Below are 14519 nucleotides of genomic sequence, written 5' to 3'. Positions count from 1 at the left end.
AAGATGGTAAACCAATTTAGAAGAGCTACCAATCTATTATTTCAAACAGAGCTCATGATCAATAAACAATTATATTTCAAAAATATTAAGATATGCGATTAATAAGTTATTATATGTAAAACTCAACTTATTTTTTAACCAAAGCTCCAACTGGATTTTTAGTCCAAATTTCTCTTCCTAGCTTTAAGCAACTATTTCAAATGGAGTTGCCTGTTAAAGTACCAGGATTTTTAAACATCAACCAACATTTTAAATTTCTCATTTCCTATTGTTAGAATGACCTACTAGGCTTGTAATCAAGAATAATGACATCTTCTGTCCAAAGACACAGAAACGATAAAGTACTGACTTTGGCAGTGCTTATCTTAAAAAGGGGGAAAAAAAGGCAACATGAAACATTCCTCTTCTGACACTGATGTCACTCTTTCAATGTCTTCTTTTCTTTTTTAAAGATTTTATTTATTTATTCATGATAGACACAGAGAGAGACGCAAAGACATAGGCAGAGGGAGAAGCAGGCTCCCTCCTGGGAGCCCGATGTGGAGCTTGATCCCTGGACTCTGGGATCATGACCTGAGCTGAAGGCAGACACTCAGCCCCTGAGCCACCCAGGGGCCCCTCTTCCAATGTCTTCTGAAGGGAAGAATGGAAAGGAAGGAGGCTCATGACTCAGTCCTAAGAGCGAGAGGTGCTCCTCTGGGGTCACTAAAGCCTGAATCACCAAAGAACATGTATTTTCAAGGATAGCTAGACAGTTCCATAGTGTTCTGACCTAAAAGCAGCCCATTAACAGAAAGCCCACTATAAATAATTTTTTTTCTTTTTAGAAGGTTCCCATGTTGTTTGTTTGGGAGCCTATTTTTGAGGGTATATTTACGTATGACATGATACTAAGAGAGAAGCCTTCAACATGATTCAAACCAAGATACCCTTTAGGACAAATGTGCTCTGTGAGAGAATCTTATTTTTGTTCTAAAGCACTTTTGTTGTACATAGAGCCATTCAATCCAATTCAACCACAGACCCTTAAAGAAGCCATCTGAAGCAAGAAACCACTTCTTTGCCTGAAGTCCAAGAAACTGAGAAGACAGTGAACTGTGTGCTGGCTAGACAGAGGGCTTGAATAAATCCAGTTTCTGGGGTCATATTAAGAAATGGTTTAGGGGATCCCTGGGTGGCTCAGCGGTTTGGCGCCCGCCTTCAGCCCAGGGCGTGATCCTGGAGTCCCTGACCGAGTCCCACCCACATCGGGCTCCCTGCATGGAGCTTGCTTCTCCCTCTGCCTGTGTCTCTGCCTCTCTGTCTCTATCTGTGTCTCTCATGAATAAATAAATAAAATCTTAAAAAAAAAAAAGAAATGGTTTATTAGGTAGTATCTGCTCAGGTTCCAACAAACACACCTGGCAGTGTGTTTTGTTTTGTTTTGTTTTGTTTTTGCATCTTAATAAGAATGCATCTAATTTTATTTTTCAATCACCAAGGAAAAGAGAGAAAATCTACAGCACTGTGAGCCTTTTGGAGAAAGGTGCTTTTAAAATACAAGGTAATACTGTCATTATTGTTCTCATATCATCACTACCCTTGCTCATTTGGTCAACAGCTGTTCCTCACCATTTCCTTCCTTAAAATTCCATCACATTCTTGTTCTCATTACCCTGAGATGCAAAACATTACATTTTGTGGGAGCATAGTACGCAAAGTTCAATTCCCAGTTGTTCGGAGTGAATGATAATTTGGACCAAGGATAGAGTAGGCATTTTTAGGCAGGATTATCAAGGAAGAGGATAGAAAAGTGCTCGTAGGATGTTTCCTTAGCCTCCCAAGGAAAGCTATTGACCAGTGAACTTGCAAGTATTTTTCTGGCCAATGGTATAACCCTGTATGTGCTTGTATGGGGAGGAGCTGGAAAACTGAGGAGACCAAGGTCTGGTTGGATCTCCCTGACAAACGCAAAGTCTGGGCAGTTCATAGTAATCTGAATTCCTTTTTCCCCTCAGACTTATTTCCTCATCCCAAACTCATCTTGATTTCAAGCACATTAAATTAACCCAGCACATTAAATTATCCCCAACAAAGATAGAAACTTTTCAGATCTCTTCTGAGTTCTTCTTTTTCTAAGTTTTGAGATCATGGTTTCAAGAGTCTTAACAGGTAAAGGCAAATTATAGGATTTGTAATAAACGATTTGTAGTATTATTGAAGCATGCCCAACCTTCAGTGCTACATTCTCTGTCCTTTTTGTGCCCTCCCTTGTAGCAACCTGGTGTGACTCTCTTCCTTTAGTTGGTCCCTAATGTATTCCTAGTTTCTGGCACAGACACATAACTCCTACCTTCACCTCTGTACTTTGTTTTCTCATGGTTGATGGAAGAATGCTTTTTCCATGATGTTGGATGGAATAAGCCTCAGAATATCAAAGAAGAGTCTGTTTGCTATGGAGGGGGTACTCATGTTCTGGAGGGAGAAGTGGCCCAGGAAAGAGATCATGTGGCTCCAAATTTCAGCTTGAACAAAGGCTTCCCAAGCCTGGTCAAAGACCTGAAAATGTCACCTCCCTTCTATGCTCCCTGCCTCGACTTTGTCACTAAGGTGGCAGAGGCGTTGATACTGGTCAGAGGCCGCTGCCTCCTCCAGCAGAGCATAAGACGATGACCTTTCATTTCAGTATTCCTAGTTTACACTCTTTTCACAGAGTTTTCATTTAAATTCCAGTTAGTTAAGATATGGTGTGATATTAGTTTCAGGTGTACAGTATAGTGATTCAGCACCTCCACACATCATCCTGTGCTCAGCACGCCAAGCACCCTCCATAATCCCCATCACCTGTTCTCCCATCCTCCCACCACCTCCCCTCTAGCAACTATCAGTGTGTTCTTTTCTTTTTATAATAAATTTATTTTTTATTGGTGTTCAATTTGCCAACATACAGAATAACACCCAGTGCTCATCCCATCAAGTGCCCCCCTCAGTGCCCGTCACCCATTCACCCCCACCCCCCGCCCTCCTCCCCTTCCACCACCCCTAGTTCGTTTCCCAGAGTTAGGAGTCTTTATGTTCTGTCTCCCTTTCTGATATTTCCCACACATTTCTTCTCCCTTCCCTTCTATTCCCTTTCACTATTATTTATATTCCCCAAAGGACATACACTGTCCTTCTCCGATTGACTTACTTCACTCAGCATAATACCCTCCAGTTCCATCCACGTTGAAGCAAATGGTGGGTATTTGTTGTTTCTAAAGGCTGAGTAATATTCCATTGTATACATAGACCACATCTTCTTTATCCATTCATCTACCTGGCAGTGTGTTTGATGCTTAATGGAAACTTAGATAAAAGTAACAGAATTGGGGGCGGGGCAAGATGGTGGAGGAGCAGGGTCCCCCAAGTCACCTGTCCACACTAACTTACCTAGATAACTTTCAAATTATCCTGAAAACCTATGAATTCGACCTGAGGTTTAGAATAGCTGGAACGCTACAGAGAGAGGAGTCTGCGCTTCTAACAAGATAGGAAGGTGGAAAAAATAATAATAAAGAATCGAGTGGGGGAGGGGCCCCGCAAGGAGCTGGGCCGGCGGCGAGAGCCCCTGACACAGGAAAGCCCAGTCCCGGGGAAGCAGGAACTTTAAAAACTCCACACCGGATTCTTCCCAGACAGAAAGACGCTTAGCAGGGAAACCGGGCAGAACCACAGGAGGGGCAGTGGAGCCTCCAGTCTCCTGGGGTCACTAAGAGGAGGTGCGCCCAGGGGGAGAGGGCGCCACAGACCGCAGGCCGAGCTCGGTCGAGGGCTGGAGCGCACGCGGCAGGGCCTCGGGGAGAAGCTCAGGTAGGGGCTCCGGGCGGAGGGTCTGCGCCCTGCTGCCTCCGGGAGCTGCGGCCCTAGAACGTGATTCCAGCAGCACAGGTCCCGGATCCCAGGGCGCTGGAGCAGACACAGCCAGTGATCCTGCGCTCCCCCCGGGGACAGGAGGAGGCGGAGAGGGCACAGGACAGCGAGGACTGTCCTGCCGCAGGGCACCCCCAAGCTGTGCAGATCAGCACCCACTGCCACCCCAGGGAGCATCCAGGCCAGTGCGGACTGGGAGCTGCGGCAGTTACTACGAGAACTGACTCCAGAGCTGGAAGGCTGGCCGCTGCCAGTGTGGTTTTTCCTCCTGGTATCACCGTGTGCCTGGGACGGAGTGGAGCCTCCAGGGGAACAGCGGCCTCACAGGATAAACAGCTCCCACTGAGCCATGCACCTGGCAGGGGGCGGGCAGCTCCCCCAGGTACACACACCTGAGAATCAGCACAGCAGGCCCCTCTCCCAGAAGACCAGCTAGAAGGGCAGGAAAGAGCAAGTTCTTGATGGAGCAGCGCTGGAAAGCTCCAGGGGAAGATGAGGGATTTACAGTATATAAAACCAGAGGATACCCCCCCCCTTTTTTAACTTTTCCTTCCTTTTTCCAGTACAACTCGTTTTTAGCCACTCTGCACTGAGCAAAATGACTAGAAAGAAGAACTCACCACAAAAGAATCAAAAACAGTACTCTCTGCCACAGAGTTACAGAATTTGGATTACAATTTGATGTCAGAAAGCCAATTCAGAAGCACAATTTTAAAGCTACTGGTGGCTCTGGAAAAAAAGCATAAAGGATTCAAGAGACTTCATGACTGCAGAATTTAGATCTAATCAGGCTGAAATTAAAAATCAATTAAATGAGATGTAATCCAAACTGAAGGTCTTAACGATGAGGGTTAATGAGGTAGAAGAATGAGTGAGTGACATAAAAGACAAGTTGATAGCAAGGAAGGAAGCTGAGGAAAAAAGAGACAAACAAAAGACCATGAGGAAAGGTTAAGGGAAATAAACAAGCGCCTCAGGGAAAAATCTACCTTTAATTGGGATTCCAGAGGACTCTGAGAGGGACAGAGGACCAGAAAGCATATTTGAACAAATCATAGCTGAGAACGTCCGTAATTTGGCAAAGGAAACAGGCATTCAGATCCAGGAGATAGAGAGATACCCACCTAAAATCAATAAAAACTGTTCAACAACGCGACATTCAATAGTGAAACTTGCAAATTCCAAAGATAAAGAGAAAATCCTTAAAGCAGCAAGAGACAAGAGATCCCTAACTTATATGGGGAGAAATATTAGATTAAAAGCAGACCTCTCCACAGAGACCTGGCAGGCCAGAAAGGGCTGGCAGGATATATTCAGGGTCCTAAATGAGAAGAACCTGCAGCCAAGAATACTTTATCCAGCAAGGCTCTCATTCAGAATAGAAGGAGAGATAAAGAGCTTCCAAGATAGGCAGAAACCAAAAGAATATGTGACCATCAAACCAGCTCTGCAAGAAATATTAAGGGGGACTCTGTAAAAGAAAGAGAAAGTCCAAGGAAACAATCCACAAAAACAGGGACTGAATAGGTATTAGGATGACACTAAATGCATATCTTTCAATAGTAACTCTGAACATTAATGGGCTTAATGATCCCATCAAAAGATGCAGGGTTTCAGACTGGATAAAAAAGCAAGGCCCATCTATTTGCTGTCCACCAGAGACTCATTTTAGACCTAAGGACACCTACAGCCTGAAAATGAAAGGTTGGAGAACCATTTGCAAATGGTCTTCAAAAGAAAGCTGGGGTAGCAATCCTCATATCAGATAAATTATTGTTTATCCCAAAGACTGTAGTAAGAGATGAAGAGGGACACTATATCATACTTAAAGAATCTATCCAACAAGAAGACCTAACAATCATGAATATTTATGCCCCTAATGTGGGAGCTGCCAAGTATATCAATCAATTAATAACCAAGGTAAGGACATACTTAGATAATAATACACTAATACTGGGAGACTTCAACACGGCACTTTCTGCAAATGACATATATTCTAAGCGCAACATCTCCAAAGAAACAAGAGCTTTAGGGCAGCCCGGTGGGGGGGTGGGGGCGGGGCTCAGCGGTCTAGCACCGCCTTCAGCCCAGGGCCTGATCCTACAGACCTGGGATCGAGTCCTGCTTCGGGCTCCCTGTATGGAGCCTGCTTCTCCCTCTGCCTGTGTCTCTGTCTCTCTGTCTCTCATGAATAAATAAATAAAACTCTTTAAAAAAAAAAGAAACAAGAGCTTTAAATGATACACTGGACCAGATGGATTTCACAGACATTTACAGAACTGTACATCCAAATGCAACTGAATACACATTCTTCTCAAGTGCACATGGAATTTTCTCCAGAATAGACCACATACTGGGTCACAAATCTGGTCTCAACCGATACCAAAAGATTGGGATTGTCCCCTGCATATTTTCAGACCATTATGCTTTGAAACTTGAACTTGGGACACCTGGGTGGCTCAGCTGTTGTGTGCCTGCCTTTGGCCCAGGGTGTGATCCTGGAGTCCCAGGATCGAATCCCACGTTGGGCTCCTGCATGGTGCCTGCCTCTCTCTGCCTATGTCTCTGCTGCTCTCTCTCTCTCTCTCTCTCTCTCTCTCTCCTGTCTCTCATAAATAAATAAAAATTAAAAAAAAAGAAAGAAACTTGAACTTAATCAAAAAAGAAATTTGGAAGAAACTCAAACACATGGAGGTTAAAGAGCATCCTACTAATAGATGAAAGGGTCAACCAGGAAATTAAAGAAGAATTAAAAAGATTCATGGAAACTAATGAGAATGAAGATACAACCATTCAAAATCTTTGGGATACAGCAAAAAGAGTCCTAAGAGGGAAATACATTACAATACAAGTCTCCCTCAAAAAATTGGAAAAAAACTCAAGTACACAAGCTAAACTTGCACCTAAAGGAACTGGAGAAAGAATAGCAAATAAAACCTACATCAAGCAGAAGAAGAGAGTTAATAAAGATTCGAACAGAGCTCAATGAAATAGAGACCAGAAAGACTGAACAGATCAACAAAACCAGGAGTTGGTTCTTTGAAAGAATTAATAAGATAGATAAACCATTAGCCAGCCTTATTAAAAACAAAATAGAAAAGACTCTAAGTAATAAAACCAAGAATGAAAAAGGAGAGATCACAACCAATATCAAGGAAATACAAATGATTTTAAAAAATATTATGAGCAGTTATATGCCAATAAATTAGGCAATCTAGAAGAAATGGATGCATTTCTGGAAAACCACAAACTACCAAAAGTGGAACAGGAAGAAATAGAAAACCTGAACAGGCCTATAACCAGGGAGGAAATTGAAGCAGTCATCAAAAACCTCCCAAGACTCAAAAGTCCAGGGCCAGATTGCTTCCCAGGGGAATTCTATTAAACGTTTAAAGAAGAAACAATACCTATTCTACTAAAGCTGTTCCAAAAATAGAAAGGGATGGAATACTTCCAAACTCATTCTATGAGGCCAGCATCACCTTAATTCCAAAACCAGACAAAGACCCCACCAAAAAGGAGAATTATAGACCAATATCGCTGATGAACAGAGATGCAAAAATTCTCAACAAGATACTAGCCAATAGGATCTGACAGTACATTAAGAAGATTATTCACCATGACCAAGTGGGATTTATCCCTGGGATGCAAGGCTGGTTCAACACTGGTAAAGCAATCAATGTGATAGATCATATCAACAAGAGAAAAACCAAGAACCATATGATCCTCTCAATAATGCAGAGAAAGCATTTGACAAAATACAGCATCCATTCCTGATCAAAACTCTTCAGAGTGTAGGGATAGAGGGAACATTCCTCAACATCTTAAAAGCCATCTACGAAAAGCCCTAAATATCATTATCAATGGGGAAACACCGGGAACCTTTCCCCTAAGATCGGGACCACGACAGGAATGTCCACTCACCACTGCTATTCAACATAATATTAGAAGTCCTAGCCTCAGCAATCAGGCAACAAAAAGAAATAAAAGGCATTCAAATTCGCAAAGAAGAAGTCAAACTCTCCGTCTTTGCAGATGACATGATACTGTACCTAGAAAACCCAAAAGACTCCACCCCAAGATTGCTAGAACTCATACAGCAATTTGGTAGCGTGGCAGGATACAAAATCAATGCCCAGAAATCAGAGGCTTTTCTATACACTAACAATGAGACTGAAGAAAGAGAAATTAAGGAGACAATCCCATTTACAAGTGCACCCAAAAGCATGAGATACCTAGGAATAAACCTAACCAAAGAGGTAAAGGATCTATACCCTAAAAACTACAGAACGCTTCTGAAAGAAATTGAGGAAGACACAAAGAGATGGAAAAACATTCCATGCTCATGGGTTGAAGAATTAATATTGTGAAAATGTCAATGCTACCCAGGGCAATTTACACATTTAATGCAATCCCTATCAAAATACCATGGACTTTCTTCATAGAGTTGGAACAAATCATCTTAAGATTTGTGTGGAATCAGAAAAGACCCTGAATAGCCAGGGGAATATTGAAAAAGAAAACCATAGCTGGGGGCCAGACTTCAAACTGTATTACAAAGCTGTGGTCATCAAGACAGTGTGGTACTGGCACAAAAACAGACACATAGATCAATGGAACAGAATAGAGAACCCAGAAATGAGCCCTCAACTCTATGGTCAACTAATATTCAACAAAGCAGGAAAGACTATCCACTGGAAAAAGGATAGTCTCTTCAATAAATGGTGGTGGGAAAATTGTACAGCCACGTGCAGAAGAATGAAACTGGACCATTCTCTTACACCATACACAAAGATACACTCAAAATGGATGAAAGATCAAATTGTGAGACAAGATTCCATCAAAATCCTAGAGGAGAACTCAGGCAACACCCTTTTTGAACTTGGCCACAGCAACTTCTTGCAAGATACATCCATGAAGGCAAGGGAAACAAAAGCAAAAATGAATTCTTGGGACTTCATCAAGATAAAAAGCTTCTGCACAGCAAAAGAAACAGTCAACAAAACTAAAAGACAACCTACAAAATGGGAGAAGATATTTGCAAATGACCTATCAGATAAAGGGCTAGTATCCAAGATCTATAACGAACTTATTAAACTCAACAGCAAAGAAACAATCCAATCATGAAATATGCAAAAGACATGAACAGAAATTTCACAGAGGAAGACATACACATGGCCAATAAGCACATGAGAAAATGCTCTGCATCACTTGCCATCAGGGAAATACAAATCAAAAGCACAATGAGACACCACCTCACACCAGTGAGAATGGGGAAAATTAATAAGATAGGGAACAACAATGTGGGAGAGGATGAGGAGAAAGGGGAACCCTGTTGCTCTGTTGGTGGGAATGTAAACTGGTACTGCCACTCTGGAAAATGGTGTGGAGGTTCCTCAAAGAGTTACAAATAGAACTACTCAGTGACCCAGCATTGCACTGCTGGGGATTTACCCCAAAGATACAGATGCATTGAAAAACTGAGACACCTGCACCCCAATGTTTATAGCAGCAATGTCCACAATAGTCAAACTGTGGAAGGAGCCTTGGTGTCCATTGAAAGATGAATGGATAAAGAAGATGTGGTCTTTGTATACAATGGAATATTACTCAGCCATTAGAAATGACAGATACCCACCATTTGCTTCAATGTGGATGGAACTAGAGAGTATTATGCTAAGTGAAGTAAGTCAATCGGAGAAGGACAAACACTATATGGTCTCATTCATTTGGGGAATATAAAAAAATAGCGAGAGGGAATAAAGGGGAAAGGAGATAAAATGAGTGGGAAATATCAGTGAGGGTGACAAACATGAGAGACTCCTAACTCTGGGCTTCGAAAAAGGGGTGGCGGAAAGGGAGGTGGGATAGGGATTGGGGTGACTGAGTGATGGGCACTGACAGGGGCACTTGACGGGGTGAGCACTGGGTGTTATGTTATATGTTGCCAAATCAAACTCCAATAAAAAATATACAAAAAAAGTAACAGAATTTTCAGGTTAAAAATCATAAAGTTCAACTCCTTCATTTAATAGTGAGGAAAATGCAGCTCAGATAACTTGACTTGCTACAGAGAAAGCTGATTTGCTCAGTCATTCACCTGTCAATGGAGAGCTGATGTTTTGACTGCTCACCAGATGCTCTGCACATCATATACAGGGCATGTATGACTCTCTTCCAGTGGATGGTGGATGGTGGATGAAAGGCATTGCTGTTTGAAGGAAATCACAATCCAGTGCCCTAGTAGAGATGCATAGGAGGCACTGCTTTCCCCACCCACCCAGTGGTGTTTTATTTGTGGTGACAAATTACCTATACATGCAGAGACTACAACTGCTCACTGTTTTCAAATTTCATCATGAGCTAGCAACTCACTGAGAAACCTTTGAAAAACTGCTTTGTGAAAATAATTTCAAAGATTCTTTTTGGGCAGCACAAGTAAAAGGAAGCCTTTCTTCCTTCTGCCCTCTTGGTGGGCAAGCATAGCACCCTCCAGCGTCAGATGAGGTTCCTTCAAAGGAACCCATGTACTCACCGTGGAACCAGGGCGCTATAGTGTCTGAGGCCTTCTGGTAGCCTGCTCGCAGAGGTAGCTGCTCCTCTTTGAACCACCGAATGATGTCCTCCTGGGAAGAGCTCGATGCCGTCCTTGTCACTCCCTGGGTTCTGTTATTCAGAAAACGTTTTTTTCAAGTTAGATTTAACTAATTTGAAAACAATGCCTTCGAAAATCATATTTATCCTGTATATATAGATCATGTATAAGAGGAAAGAGCATCCTATATGTCTGAACATCGGATTACATGGGCTGGGCTAATGGGAAGTTGGATCTCTAATTACTGCCATTATACAACTAAGTCCTCAAGGGCTGCTCAAAAAAAATAGGAAGGAACATATATCTGTCACCTTGTCCTTCCAGTCCTATCGGACTAGTCATGGGTATGAGCTACTGCTGTTAATACATAGATATTAATTCATTTTTAATATGAATTAAAGGTCCATTAACTTCCAATTAAAATTTGAGAAAATAACTATTAAAAAGTGAAATACACCCCCAGCGCTATTTTCCTTGGGAACATGCTCTCACAAACCAAAGAAATGCAAAAAAATAATTTTCTTTAACAGTTTCAGTATTAAACTTTCTCTTTTGTTTCCAACTCCCTGACTTGCTTTCTTCCTCCTGTACTTCGAAGAGGTTTGGTTCTGCTTAAAGACAGTCTCAGAAATATAAAGTCAAAGAAAGAAGAGTGTTTGAAGATTGGTAAGAAAAAGATACAAGTGGCAGAATCATCTTGAAATATATTCAGTAGCAGAACTTAAGTTCTGGGATGTAAGTCAATTTCCATCACAAAAAGTAACTTTGCAATGTAATAAACATATTTCCAAGTCTCTCACAACAGCCTACTCATTTTGAGCAGAATTCAGTGTAAAAACGATGAGTTTGGATGAACTTCTGGGATGCCTGTCATGTAAATTAACTTATGGCTCTTTCTGCATTTTATGGTAACACACGTCTCCACGAATTGCATGTGACATGTATTTCAGATGTACATGTATGCATGCACGCATCCAGTTACATACCACATAGTATTTTGGAGAAGATAGCCTATACTGGGGAAACCAGATACTGCACGCACGTGAGATTACACGATGAGTGCTGTTACCAGCTTTCAAATTAGGTTCTTTTTCTTTGGGAAGTCTTTGGAGGTTAAGCAAAAACTCTAAGGACAGCCAATCTCTGTCTTTTCTCAGCCTGGCTCCTCGCTGATGTGATGTGATGTGGTCCCAGCCCCCAAACCATCCTGTGTGGCTGCCTCACAAGAAGCATTTCGTGCAAGTCTGTGAAGTTGGAAAAACAGCTCAGTGAGCACAGCTCAAAAGAAGAACGGCTCTTATTAAAGGCCACCTTCCTGCTGTCCATCACATACCCAGGGCACGAACAGTACCGTGGGCCAGGGCACACTATGAATGACTATGAATGACAGTCACACCCTTGGAAGAACTGGGAGGGCAGGGGTGGGTACACACGCAGCCCTGCGGGGGGTGGACGACACCCTGACCAGCTGGGAGCACTCGAGAGGGCCCTGAGCACGGATTCACACTTTTGTGACTTGGCCACAAAATGGCCAGGATCCCAGTTTTTTTTTTTTTTATTACTTTTCTTGGGTTTTTGTACATAAGAAAAAAAAAATCATTCTCCACACTGTCCCCGTATAGAACATGATCTTCTGGTCCTGGTACCCACATCCAAAAATGGAACCTTTCAGTTGAGTAAGTAGAAATCATTGTCATAGAAAAAACCTCTACCTTCCTGTTTCCTCTGAGGTCATAATCCCCGTTAGGAAAAGCCTTGAAGATCACTACTGACTCCAAGCAAAGAGAGATTTCTTTGCTTTTAATTTCTCCATACTTGCAACAGAGAAGTCTTTCTGCTTTTTATTTCAGAAGGTGAGACTTGAGACAGTTCTGTTTCATTCAATTGCTATTTGATTTCTCTGGTATGTAAATACTGTCTTTCTGCGTATTAGAATATGAAAACAATCATATGATATCCAGGAGACAATAATTTTATAATCAGTTAACTAACACAAGGGAAAGGGGGTTTCTGCTATGATGTCATCGTTATTTTTCTTCAGGGATTTTACAGAACAAACTGTTCTACGCAATTTTCTACAGCCTAGGGGGCAAAGGCACCATCGTGACCAAAACAGTACTCATTCCAAAGAGGAACAGTTCCAGATTCTCAGTGTAGGAGCTCGACTCTGTAGCCCGAAAGGAGGGACCAAACCTTTAACCCGGAGGAAGGAGAACGACTCTATGATGCCCTGAACCGCAGCAAGCCCCGCTTCCTGCTTTGGCACCGCGCGGGCTAAGGGTGATGCTGAGTCCTGACCGAAACCCATTCTGCTTCCCCCTCAGTGGCCACCGTAGGGAGCTGATGGGGGGCCGGTGGGGCGCGGGTGGGGGCGCTGGTGGGAGACTGGTGGGGGCGCTGGTGGGGGCGCTGGTGCGGGGCTGGTGCGGGGCCAGTGGGGGCACTGGTGGGGCGCCGGTGTGGGCTCTGGTGGGGGCGCTGTTGTGGGCACTGGTGCGGGGCTGGCGGGGTGCCGGTGGGGGCGCTGGTGGGGGACTGGTGGGGGCGCTGGTGGGGCGCGGAGGCACCAACTCCGTGTTCATCCTTAATCACTGTCTATCTTAATTATGACAACGGTGGGTATTTTCCAGACGACAAGGGGGTGCATCCGGCGCGGGGACCTTGGGGCGACTGGCTAAGTGGAGGAGAGCTGGGCTCCGCGCTGCGGCCGCGCCCCCCCGCCCCCACCCCCACCCCCACCCCGGCAGCCTGCCCTTTGCCTGCGCTGCAAGCCGTCTATGTGGCTTCCTACCTGAGAGGCTGCCGAGGGGACCCCGCTGGGTGCAGGAACTGCGGCTTGGGTGGAAGGGGGGGTCTCCTGGGTCTCTGCGGAGCAGCTGGGGCGCCGTGCTGCCCCCCTCCGCTCCCTACCCTGTCCGCCGCCAGGGACAGCCTCTTGTAGTCCTCCCGCGCCTGTTTCGCCAAAGAGCGTCTCTTCTCGTCAGCTGCTTTGGATTTTCGCACTAGGAAAACGGGGATTTGAGAAGAAGATGGTGAGAAGGATCTGCTGGTGAAGGGAGCAGTCCCTCAGGAGATGCTGTCACCTGCTGATAACAGACCGTCGCTGTCATCACCTCCGGCTCACACAGCTCGGGCCTGTGCAGCCACAACTGCCCAGCCTGCCGCACAATCCCTGTCTTTCTAAGGGTGGCGGTGGCAGTGGGGTGGTGGTGGCAATGGCAGTGGGGGGAGGGCTTCCTAAGGGGGAGAAGGAGGATGAGGAAGGGAGGAGATAGAACTGGAGAACCACCTGTTGGACAATTTCCTGCACTTGGCAAGACCAAGGGATGAGTCATAGCCCGAGTGCGAATTCCAACTGGCCCAGAGCCTTTGACCAAGAGGTGATGTCACATCCCTGACGCCCTCAGCTCGAGTCACTAGCGGAGACCAGCTGTCGGCAGCTCCTGGTGCAGTCGCTCATGGCTGTGGACAGGGTGACAGGTGGGCCAGTCGTGCCAAAGATCACACTCAGAGGCCCCCCCAGAGCTGAGCCAACTGTGAACTGGCCTGCCAGGGAAACACTACAATGGTTCTCACGGCAATCAGAGAACGTGCTGGTACACATAAAAGCACCTCAAGGCCACCTTCTAATGTTGCTTTGTATAACAGAGGGCTTATTGTTTTGTTTTGTGTTTGTTTTAGCAACACGGCAGTAAAGGGCTATAATGCAGGATGTTAAGACTAATTTTTATTGAGTGTATTTGCGCTTCGGGCATTCTTGGTCAAGCCCTGTTAAGTCTCATTTCAAATAGATGCCAAAAATGTTCCATTACACTAGAATTTCACTGCATAGAAGTGATTGGATCTTGCAAATATTTTCATTTCACAAAAACTGTCCTGTTCATGGTGTTCACTAATGAAACTGAAGACAGGATGCTCCACATCCTGCAAACATTCTCACTCTCGTTCTCTCCCTTAAATGGCCCCAACGGATGACCCGGCTGGTAAAGCTCTTTCTGAGTCACCTGGAAACCCTACTGGTATTTCAAACCTGCAT

At 44.3% G+C, this 14519-nt stretch overlaps 1 protein-coding gene across 6 annotated transcripts in view; it reads right to left on the bottom strand.

Moving 5' to 3' along the window:
• The window catches only part of SH2D4A (SH2 domain containing 4A), a 71107-nt gene that overhangs the window by 14551 nt on the left and 42037 nt on the right, over window positions 1-14519 (bottom strand). For 4 of the 6 annotated variants that reach the window (XM_038559860.1, XM_038559861.1, XM_038559859.1 and 1 more), the window contains 2 exons: window positions 13275-13485; window positions 10424-10554 (listed from right to left, as the gene is read on the bottom strand). In XM_038559860.1, coding sequence (XP_038415788.1) covers window positions 10424-10554; window positions 13275-13485 — 342 coding nt within the window. Of the gene's footprint in view, window positions 1-10002; window positions 10129-10423; window positions 10555-13274; window positions 13486-14519 lie in introns of those variants that run through there. The other 2 variants (XM_038559864.1, XM_038559863.1) reach the window with 2 other exon arrangements.

Source organism: Canis lupus, chromosome 16 (assembly GCF_011100685.1).
Source record: "Canis lupus familiaris isolate Mischka breed German Shepherd chromosome 16, alternate assembly UU_Cfam_GSD_1.0, whole genome shotgun sequence".
NCBI classification, from domain to species: domain Eukaryota; kingdom Metazoa; phylum Chordata; class Mammalia; order Carnivora; family Canidae; genus Canis; species Canis lupus.
This window is presented reverse-complemented; position numbering and strand designations above follow the sequence as displayed.